At 41.9% G+C, this 11,297-nt stretch overlaps 1 protein-coding gene across 2 annotated transcripts; it reads left to right on the top strand.

Moving 5' to 3' along the window:
• The first annotated feature begins 1,963 nt into the window (after window positions 1-1,963).
• On the top strand, window positions 1,964-8,375 carry mtfmt (mitochondrial methionyl-tRNA formyltransferase). Of its 2 annotated transcripts, XM_017711598.2 has the most exons (9): window positions 1,964-2,545; window positions 4,731-4,925; window positions 5,040-5,162; window positions 5,267-5,369; window positions 6,390-6,465; window positions 6,572-6,663; window positions 6,749-6,824; window positions 7,376-7,449; window positions 7,981-8,375. In XM_017711598.2, the coding sequence occupies exons 1-9, from the start codon at window positions 2,322-2,324 to the stop codon at window positions 8,182-8,184; spliced, it is 1,167 nt and encodes a 388-aa protein (XP_017567087.1). In that variant the 5' UTR covers window positions 1,964-2,321; the 3' UTR covers window positions 8,185-8,375. The 2 variants fall into 2 exon arrangements, with proteins under 2 accessions (XP_017567087.1, XP_017567088.1); XM_017711599.2 differs by lacking the exon at window positions 7,376-7,449 and having other exon boundaries at window positions 1,965-2,545; window positions 7,981-8,194.
• The last annotated feature ends 2,922 nt before the right edge of the window (window positions 8,376-11,297 follow it).

Raw genomic sequence — 11,297 nt, 5'->3', positions numbered from 1 at the left:
CCCATCCGTGAAGTGAAACACCACGTACACACTAGTGAATACACACACACTAGGGGGCAGTGAGCACACTTGCCCAGAGTGGTGGGCAGCCCTATCCACAGTGCCTGGGGAGCAGTTGGGGGTTAGGCGTCTTGCTCCAAGAACACCTCAGTCATGGACTGTTGGCCCTGGGGATCGAACCGGCAACCTTGTGGTCACAGGGCCAGTTCCCTAACCCCCCCCATTGCCCTCTATTCAATACTGCCAATCGTACACTTGCATCCCACACAACTGACCAATTCACAAAGGATTTTGAGAAAGATTTTCTATGTAAGTCCACAAGGAGGTGAAACTTTCCAGATTTTGCTCCACTGGTTAGGAAGGGCTGGCCCATCAAATTAAGATCCTTTTTTTTCGCCAGAGATTAAAACAATGCAAACTAAATTTGCCATCAGTATCAAAAATATGATACAGGGCATTTTCAGATTCCTGAAATCGTGTTTGAGAGAGATTCTCTGCCCTGATGTGAACTCTGTCCCAGACAATACCGCCTTTTACCCTGCCTGCCTCCGTGTTTCTGAGGATTCTGTCTCGAAATAGATCCCGTGAAGTGGCAGTGCGCGTCTTAGCTACATGGCGCCATCTCGTGGTCTCCTCTGAGAACGCAGCATGCAGGAAACTAACCGGTTTGAAAAGAGGGATTTCTAATGACTTCAGATGAGATGTGGGCCGCATTCTGCAAGATTACCAATCTCGAAAACTACACCACACGTTTTAAATCTTCGAAATCGCTCACAACTACTCGTATATACTCACAAGTAGGTCTAATCTCAGCAGCCTGTCCAGTGTTTTAGGGTCGTCAGTAAAGGACCCACCGTTGGATCATCGATTATATTAGCCGTCCATTACATTAAAGCGGGGTTCATCTGATTTCATCTGATTCCTGCACAACAAACATAAATAAACAAAAACCCAGTGTAAACGTGGCAACTAAGATTTCTTTGCAGTAGTGATGACAACAGTGTCGCCAGAATACAGCCGTTTTATTTTCTATCCAAAATGACCAGACCAGGAGCCCACGGAGCCCTGGTGATGACATCCTGACTAAGTAAAAAAAATAATGCGTGGCCACGACTTAGTAAGGCGTGGGATCGAGACCGCGGCTTACTAAGTCGTGGCCACGCACTAGTATCTCATTCCCACGCTTTACTATGTCTCGAACAGCATTAAAGGGAAACCCCACCCATCCAAAAAATAATATCTAGATAATGAAGTGGTTGAGATGTAAACGGTCCTTCAGAGGGATTTGGTGCGAAATGCTTCGTTCTAGAGAAGCTTGGCGAGTCAGACTGATTCACAGCGGCGGTGATGGGAACCAGACGTCCGCCTCTAAAAGCTCCCTCACAGAAAGCTGTTATATGACATGGATATACGCTGCCTGATGGTTTTGCGGTAGTTTTGTTATAATTGTGGCTTTAAATGTATTTTAATCCATTTATTATGATCCATTCTTGGCGGAGGGTTACATGCGCTGTGTGGTAAGGCGACACGTGCCCAAGGTTTCGCCATCATCAACATCAACACTACATATAACTATGTGAGGACGCATGTAGGTAAAATAAAATGGCTTTATATGTGTTGTAGAGAAATTTGAATCTATAAGTTACTCTACCATGAACCACTTCACATCGAACCACTTTAAATGACCCTGTTTATAAATCCAAGAACCGAATTATTCAGAAATTTTGGAAAAAATGGTGGAATTCCCCTTTAAACGCTTCCGGCGTCTGGTTGCTTTCACCTCTGCTGAGAACAAGTCTCGCTCTACAAAGAAGCATTTCACGGCAAACCGCTCTGAACGGCTGTGTCTACGTCCTATCGATTTAATTACGAGTTACTCTCTAAACTCGGTGGACTGTCCCTTTAAACCGCGCTTCTGCGTTCAAATGCGCGTTCGCGTCCACAGCGCGTGTCCGCCTCCAGCGCTCGCTCCTCATTGGCGAGGCGCGTCCCCGGGAGTGACGTGCTGGCTGAAGATGGCCGGGCTAGTTCGTTAAAACGGGAAACCTGCTGCGTTCGTGTGTTTAAACACATGAACGGCTCGGTGTTGCTTTTAAATCAGATACCGAGTTCAGTATAAATCAGACAATATGCGAAGAACGCGGCCTTCAAAATGTCACGAAGTGTTTTGGCGCTCAGTGTCGGATAACGGACGGTAGCGCTGTAGCTAAGCTAAGCTAAGCTAAGCTAAGCTAATGGTGGCCGGTAGGTCACCGTCACCGCAGCTGCTGCTATTAAAAGTCACTGATTTAATGCTGTAGAAATAACCGCCGCTTCTAAAGATGTGGAGTCTAATGTGTGTAAAAGTGCTCGGAAGCGGCCGCCCGGTGCTGAGAGGGCTCTGCCGGACGTGTGTTAAGGGAAAGTTCGCGGCGCGCGCCGGGCAGAGTCACCCGTCAATCACGCAGAGGAGCAGGGGTCTTTCCCAGCAGCCCCCCTGGAGAGTGCTGTTCTTTGGAAGTGATGATTTTGCCGTTGAGTCTTTAAAACTGCTTCATGCATCTCGGTAAGGCCATTAATGCCGTCTTAACCCAGGCCTTTTGCAAATTTGCAATATGTACACGAGATTTAAGTTCTTATGAATACAGTAAAGTGGCAGTGATAATAAATATTAAACATCTAGTATAAAGCAGTTCAAAATTATTGCACCTCTGAGATATTGGACACGTAATTATTATTATTACACATATGAACAGCACAGTTAGGTATTGGGTTTTGCACAGATGAGCCACACTTTGTGAATCACACACTGAGGGAGGAGTTATAGAGTTTGATGGCCACAGGTAAGAATGACCTCCTGTGGCGCTCTGTGGTCATTTCAGTAGAATGTGCTTTGCACTGAATGAGCTCCTGTGTCTCATCACCGTGTCGTAGAGTGGGTGGGAGCTATTGTCTATAACGGCCTGCAGCTTAGACAGCGTCCGCCTCTCCGACACGGCCGTCAGCGAGTCCAGCTCCACACCCACAACATCACCGGCCTTGCGGATCAATTTGTTAGGTCTGTTGGCGTCTGCCACCCTCAGCCTGCTTCCCCAGCATGCCACAGCATAGAGAATAGCACTCGCCACCACAGACTCATAGAAGATCCTGAGCGTAGTCCGGCAGATGTTGAAGGACCTCAGGCGCCTCAGAAAATAGAGACGACTTTGACGCCCTCTACAGGAAGGGCCAGTGTTCTTAGCCCAGTCCAGTTTATTGTCAATATACACACCCATCTGTAATCCACTACAGTGTCCACACTGACCCCCCTGGTGGACACAGGGGTCACCGGTGCCTTGTCCCTCTTCAGGTCCACCACCAGTTCCTTTGTCTTTGTCGCATTGAGCTGCAGGTGGTTCCGCTCGCACCGTGCGTACTTAAGCATTTTGCCTTTGTACACCATCACGATGAGTCTGAAATGAAATACTCAAGATGTGATTAAAGAGTAGACTTACGGCTTTAATCCATGGGATTGAACAAGACAGTGTATTAACCGTTTAGGAATTACAGTCGTTTTACAAAGTCCCTCCGTTTTCATAGTCTCTAAAATAAAATGACAAGTGAACGTAATTATAAATAAATGGACTGTTTTTAATGCTTGGATGCAAATCCTTTGCAGTCAATGACTGCCTGGAGTCTGGAACCCATGGATATCACTGAATGTTATGCTTCCTCCCTTGAGATGCTTTGCCAGGCCTTTTCTGCAGCTGCTTGCCTTCAGTTGCTGCTTGTTCACAGGCTTTTCCACCTTTTTTGTCCTCAAGTGAAAATCATGCTTAGTTGGGTTGAGGTCAAGCGACTGACCATTTAAAACATTCTATTTCTTTGCTTTAAGAAGCTCTGGGGTTGCTTTCGTTTGACTGAATTCATCAGAATTCATCCGGCTACTTCTGTCAGTAAGTAGTCACATCATCAATAAAAACTAGTCACCCATTTCCATTGACAGCCATGCATGGCCATGCCATCGCACTGCCTCCACCATGCATTGGCAGATGATGTGGTATGCTTTGGATTGGAAGCCCTTTCTTTCTTTCTCTCTCCATGCTCTTCTCTTCCCATCATTCCGGTACAAATCTTGGTTTAATCTGTCCAAAGAATCTTGTTTCAGAACTGAACAGGCTTTTTTTTTAGATGTTTTCTAGCAAAGTCTGATCTGGCCTTTTGGTTCTTGAGTGTTACCAGTGGTTTGCATCTTGAGGTAAATCAAGGTTTTTCTTCACTGCAGAAAGAATTCTGCACGTATCCTTCAGTTGTTTTCCGTGGTCTTTTGATGCTGCTGAGCTTGTCAGTACATTCCATCTTTTTAAGAATGTAGTGAAATGTTGATTTGCCCACTACTAAAATGTTTGCTGTCTCTCTGATGGGTTTGTTTTGTTTTTCCAGCTTAACGATTGGCCTCTTCACTTGTATCAGCACTTCATTTGGACCGCGTCCCAAGTTCCCACGAATAACTATCGAATGCGTATTTAATACTTAGAATTCCAGGCCTTTTGTCTGCTTGTCATGGAATAACTAGAGAACATGACACAGCAGGCACAGAAACTGCTCATCAGTGACTGTCCAGTTACTTTTGAGTTCTGCTTTTGAGTTCTGTTATTAATATAGTGTAAAAACGTATTGCTTTTGTGCTGACTTTTAAAGAGAATTATTTAGATTTTAGTATTATTTGTTATTTATTTATTTATTTATTTATTTAATATTTCACCTTCCAGAGGCGAGAGCGCTGTGGTGGATCTGCTTGAAGTTGTTACACTATCCAGCAGCGTCCCCGTACGAAAATACGCAGAGGAGCACAAACTTCGAGTTCATGACTGGCCAGATGTGGACTTCAGTGGTCAGTTTGATGTAGGAGTGGTGGTGTCGTTTGGCTGCCTCCTGCAAGAGCGAGTTATCAACAAACTGCCATAGTAAGGAATCTTTTCAGTTTGACAAGAACACATGATAAGACTCCTGCGTTTAGCTGAGGTGAGTGGAACATACAGAAATCTCAGTGATGTCCACTGTCTCCCTCTTTATTTCAGTGGAATTCTCAATGTCCACCCTAGCCTTCTGCCTCGCTGGCGGGGGCCAGCACCGGTTTTTCACACAGTTCTGCATGGAGACAAATTCACTGGAGTGACCATCATGCAGATCAGGCCAAAGAGGTACATATTCGCTCTCTTTTGTGAACAGTTCTAAGCTCTAGATTGTTTTTCCTTTTTAATATGTGGCGCTTTGGTTTTATTTCAACGAAATGGTTTCGTTACAGGTTCGATGTGGGTCCGATACTCAGTCAGGAGTTTTACCCAGTTCCTGAAAAGATCACGGCGGTGGAGCTGGGAGCTTCTTTAGCTATTGTGGGAGCTCAGCTGGTAAATACTGTTCACAACATTTTAATCGCTGATGAATATTTACTGGCATGTGAAAGTTGGGAATCACTTCACGTGTTAACAATGAATAACTTATAGTGTGGATTTAAATATGATTAGTGGTTTACCAAAAGATGTTTTGTTCAATATTTTTAAAATTCTGAAGTATTTTATTAGTATAAAATGCTAATTAGATTATGTTTACATTTATTGTTTTTTTTCCCATAAATCAGCTGTTTTCGAGATTAGTTCTCCACTTTCAAAATGGATGAATTCTGGATATTATTTTTATTGTAGCCTAATTCTGGATATTATAGAGCTTTCTCAGTTATTTTAGAGTCGTCTGCAGCTCTGTTTATCATTCTAAAACATAACTAAAATTTGATACATTTTATTTTGAGGCTTTGAAGTTTCCTACTGGTTATCTGTAAGTGGTGAAGCCACACGGGACTAACATATTAAACTTTTTTTACGCATTTATCTGAAACCAAACTAGTTTCATGTTAAACATTGATTCCAAACCTGTAAACAGTGATTCCAAACTTTTGAACAGTAGTGTCTAGTATTATTAATTAAGCTTGTTCATCACTGTTGAGCATTATGTAAGTTATGTACAGAAAGCATGTATTGGGAACAGGGCCATGTGATATGGACAGATTCCATATTATGATTATTGCTTACTGCAGGATATTGCGGATACAGTGGTGAACCCCGAATTTGATGTGGTTAAGGATTGACCTGCATTATTTTTAACTAATTATTTACTTTTATTGTATTACGTGATGACTGTGTGATGGCATTGATTTATCCCAATACATGTAGAGCATCTGTGATTGGCCAGGATGCTCATTGCACACAAAAAACATTGATTAGAGGCTCATTTGCATACTACAGTTTTGCCATATCAGAATTGCAAAGGCCAGTTTCGCGGTAACATTAACAAATGATCTTTAATTCTTAGCTTGAATGAATGAGGATGATATGGATAACAGACTTTATATTAAGTTTGCTTTCTTTTTTCAGTTAGTGGACACACTGAGAAACCTTCCAGAAAGAATAGCAAATAGAAGAGAGCAGGCCAAAGAAGGAGCAACATTTGGTAAGAGCCTATTTCCTTGTATTCAGGGTGCATGCTCTTGAATACTTGTTCTCAACAAACAATTCTATGTAAAAGGCAAGAAACAGTAACCATGCCTTTTTGTCAGCTCCTAAAATAAGTTCTTCCTTGAGCTGGCTAATTTGGGAAGAGCAGACGTGTGAGGAGATTGGTCGACTGTTTCGTGCTATAGGATCTCGGGTAAGTCTCTTCAAGGGCAGTTGAAAGCATCTGTAAATTGCGCCTGATGTTGGTGGTGATGATAATTTGATTTCTGCATGTACAGACTCCTCTGAGAACTATTTGGATGGGCAGAGCGATTAAACTTCTAGACTTTGTGGGTGAATGCCAGCCATTCTTAGGTAAGGTACCATGTTGTTAGTACCCGTTAACCCCTCAGTGCTTTTGTGATATCATGTATTATTACAGTGTGATCAGAACTCATGATCTTATGATGATGGTGATGATGATGATGATGAAGAAGAAGAAAAAAGCTCCCATTTTGCCTTTGTTAGAAAACATGAACATACTTGCCAAGAAAAATTTGCCAGATGTTATTATTCAAGAGAGTTGTTAAGGGGACTATATCCTACATTTTCCATGTCTATGTATAAATTTTGTGTTAAATAATCTCAATTCATTTTTACATAATCGACCAATCTTTCTATCCCTTAGAATTAAATAGGCTCTTTTTGTTACTGCCCCTTAAGACTAATGTATGCAAATTAATGTATTGTGCTTCATTCAAAAAGCAGCTTGGGCTGAAACACTTGATTTCAGCATGAGTGGGTGGGCTCAACTGCTGTAGGCTGAACATGGAATTCATATAGGCTGTATTTCATGTTTTAGCCCTTATGTATAGACCGTATTTACTGGGTCAAAAATTTTTTGTCCTTTTTTTTTGTTCTTGAAGGCTCACATTCTGCTGCTGTCCCAGGGTCCGTCCTTTATCAAAAGGAGTCAAACACACTGCTAGTCCGTTGCGAGGTAAAGGAGCACACACTGTGTAGTGGTTTCAGTGTTGGAAAAAAGAAAAATGTCCAAAACGGTGAAATGTCATTTAAAACTGCTGATGATGTGCCACTCCGAGTTTTTCCGAGGGCCTTTCATTTTCCGTCTTTCGTTAAAACCGCCGTCACTGATCGCAACTAGGCATCTGGGTGCATCCGGTCAAAGTGGGAGGGAGGAGGGGAGGGGCTTATACTATGCACACACCCACTTTCAAATGACTGGGCTTTTTTTGCTTATGAACTGTAATGGGTTGCAATTTTTTGTTGCATTTGGCAATTGAGGGGCACCGAGGTCTTCATTAGAGCTTCAAGACATTTGAACAAATCGAGCAGAATCTCGACCTCAAAAAAAAAAAAAATTCTGTTGAATCTGAAAAAAATGTAGGATGTAACACCCCTAATTTTTTAGTATAAGTCTGTGGTGTCATTTAGCTAGCATTACCCCATTCAGCCACAGTACAATTTGGCACTGAAAAATTATATTGCTCTGTTTTCCGTTGCTTTGCAGGATGGCTGGGTTGGATTCAAAACCGTAAAGCTGAAGAAAAGATTATCTGCAGCAGATTTCTATAATGGATATCTTCACCAGAGCTTTTTAAATAAATCGCCGTCCCAGAAGAGCTGTCAGTTTCAGAGCTACAGGCAGAGAGCTCAGCATTTTCCGAAAGGACAGAATACTAAACCCTTATTACTGAATACAGGAGTCCATTAAACTCCAGCTGTGACTGCAGATGAGAAACTGTGTGCATTTTTTTAGCACTTTTGCAAATGTTTGTCTGTTTTAAGACAGTGAAATCTGCAGCTTTAGTATTGTACAGTACTGATTCAATGTTGTAAACTTACAAAGTCTGTATATATGCTAATGAATGTGGTTAATTTAATGAAGCATTTGCTTGGAACATATGCAGTCTTCATTATTGTGGTCTACATTGATGTTCAGCCAAAATACTTCTCTCAAATTACAAGAGTGCTGAAGTGTAAATCTGTAGTCTGTTTATCGCACTGCACTGGCTTCCCCCAATGGAAAAATCTAAAAAGTGCAAACGGAAAAATCCACCTTTTAAGAAGCTGTGTTTACAAAAACCTGACCCTTTATTTTCTTATATACTGATTCATACTTAGATTGGGTGTCCCAATCTAAAATTATCCTGCGGTATTGCTATGTATACCCCAATGATGGCCCACAATTCACTTTTAAACAGCGAGGATGGGTGATCTCAGTAATTTCCTTTTCAGCCCAATTCTTAGTAAAACTAAGGCTAAAAGTAGTACTGATTCTTTTAAAAATGGGATGTTGTTTCTACAGTGAAACCAGTTAAAACATGGACAATAAAATTATATTTCTGAAAGCCTTTGCTTCAGTTTTAGTTCCTAAGTATCTTTAGAATGTGCGGCACCCATTTCCAGTTTGTACAAATTGGAAATTTGACCATGGGCCCCCAAACTGGTGCATATTGCCATTTAGGGACAGTTTCCCAGACCCAGATTAAGCCTAAGCTTAGACAAAAGTGGTGATTCACCATTGGCATTACAATTTATTCCTAGACTAGGCTTAATCAAATAATACAGCTCATAGTTTTGGCACATTTTGACCTGGCATTACATCATGTTTTCAAACAAAGAAAACCTTGTGTCTTCAAAATAGTGCTTTACAGGAGAAGGAAAAAAACCCACTTTTAATGCCAGTCAATGGAACCGGACATTTCCAAGTCATTCTGGGCCGTTTCTTTTGGTTCATTCATCATGAAATTTACACACAATGTAAAGGGAATCAGGCTTTTTCAAATTATTTCAAAAGCTGGAAAACAACAAAGCCATTTACGTCTGACAGCAGTGATATATGCATGTGTGTATATGTAAAGGATATAAAACTGGAGATACATATATAGCAATATAACTGCACCGAAGAGAAAATGAAAATGACCAATAATAGATAATAAAACACTTATGACACACACATGTACGACAGGAAAAGGTTTATCAAATATGTGTGTGTAATTAATTTAGAAAAAGCCTGTATCGCTCACTGCTGCCGTCAGAACTAAACCTTGTATCTTCAGAATGATAACTTTTCAGGAGAATGAAACTTTGACGTTGGTGTAAGTCAGTGAAACTAGACTTTTTCCAAATAGTTTTAGACCAATTTGCTTTGTCCATTTATCAACATTTTACACGCAATGTAAAGGCTACATACGGAGCCCCGCCGGTGACATCCTGAATGGGTAAAATAACCATGCACTAGGATCTCATTAATAAGGTTAACACGGCATGGCTGTCACCAGCAGGGCTCCGTAGCTAACAGACATTTTCAAATTGGGTCAAAAACTGAAAAACGCACATGTGTGTGTGTGTGTATATATATGTATACATATATGTGTATATATATATATATATATATATATATATATATATATATATATATATATATATATATATATATGTGTGTGTGTGTGTGTGTGTGTGTGTGTGTGTGTGTGTGTGTGTGTATATACTGTATATGTCTGTACATATACACATACATACTCACCGGTACACCTTGCTAGTAAAAGGTTGGACCCCCTTCTGCCTTAATTCTTCGTGGCAGACTTTCAACAAGGTGTTGGAAACGTTCCTCAGAGATTCTGGTTGGTTATTTGAGTTACTGTTGCCTTTCTATCATCTAGAACCAGTCTGCCCGTTCTCCTCTGACTTCTCACATCAACAAGGCATTTTCGTCCACACAACTGACCGCTCACTGGATATTTCCTCTTTTCCAGATCATTCACTGTAAACCCTAGAGATGGTTGTGCGTGAAAATCCTAGTAGATCAGCAGTTTCTGAAATACTCAGACCAGCCCGTCTGGCACCAACAACCACGCCACGTTCAAAGTCCCTTAAATCCCCCATCTATTAGCCATTTGTGTTAACAAGCATGTGAACAAAAAATTGAATAAAGTAGCCGGTGAGTGTATATATTCCCTTGCTATTAAATATTCCACAGTCAACTGTCAGTGCTATAATAACAAAATGGCAGTGATTGGGAACGACAGCAACTCAACCACGAATTGGTCGGCCTCGTAAAATGACAGAGCGGGGTCGGCGGATGCTGACCTACAGACCTCCAAACTTTATGTGGCCTTCAGATCAGCTCAAGAACAGCGTAGAGAGCTTCATGGAAAGGGTTTCCATGGCCCGGCAGCTGTATCCAAGTCTTACATCACCAAACGCAATACAAAGCATCGAATACAGTGGTGTAAAGCACCGCCACTGGACTCTAGAGCAGTGAAGACGTGTTCTCCCAATCACGCTTCTCCATCTGGCAATCCGATGGACGAGTCTGGGTTTGGCGGTTGCCAGGAGAACGGTACTTGTTTGACTGCATTGTGCCAAGTGTAAAGTTTGGTGGAGGGGGGATTATGGTGTGGGGTTGTTTTTCAGGAGTTGGGCTCAGACCCTTAGTTCCAGTGAAAGGAACTCTTAGTGCTTCAGCACCAAGAGATTTTGGACAATTTCAGGCTCCCAACTTTGTGGGAACGGTTTGGGGACGGCCCCTTCCTGTTCCAACATGACTGTGCACCAGTGCCCAAAGCAAGGTCCATAAAGACATGGATGAGCGAGTTTGGTGTGGAAGAACTTGACTGGCCTGCACAGAGTCCTGACCTCAACCCGACAGAACACCTTTGGGATGAATTAGAGTGGAGACTGTGAGCCAGGCCTTCTCGTCCAACATGTGTCTGACCTCATAAATGCACTTCTAGAAGAATGGTCAAAAATTCCCATAAACACACTCCTACCCCTTGTGGAAAGCCTTCCCAGAAGAGCTGAAGCTGTTATAGCTGCAAAGGG

Source organism: Pygocentrus nattereri, chromosome 25 (genome assembly GCF_015220715.1).
Source record: "Pygocentrus nattereri isolate fPygNat1 chromosome 25, fPygNat1.pri, whole genome shotgun sequence".
Lineage (NCBI taxonomy): Eukaryota > Metazoa > Chordata > Actinopteri > Characiformes > Serrasalmidae > Pygocentrus > Pygocentrus nattereri.
The sequence above is the reverse complement of the archived record's forward strand: the minus strand, read 5'-3'. Positions and strand labels throughout refer to the sequence as shown.

Excerpts from the sequence above, each read along its gene's own strand:
- mtfmt (XM_017711598.2), top strand. The coding sequence starts at position 2,322 with ATGTGGAGTCTAATGTGTGTAAAAGTGCTCGGAAGCGGCCGCCCGGTG. Across the intron at positions 5,370-6,389 it reads CTATTGTGGGAGCTCAGCTG|TTAGTGGACACACTGAGAAA; the intron begins GTAAATACTGTT and ends TTCTTTTTTCAG. Across the intron at positions 6,664-6,748 it reads TTCGTGCTATAGGATCTCGG|ACTCCTCTGAGAACTATTTG; the intron begins GTAAGTCTCTTC and ends CTGCATGTACAG.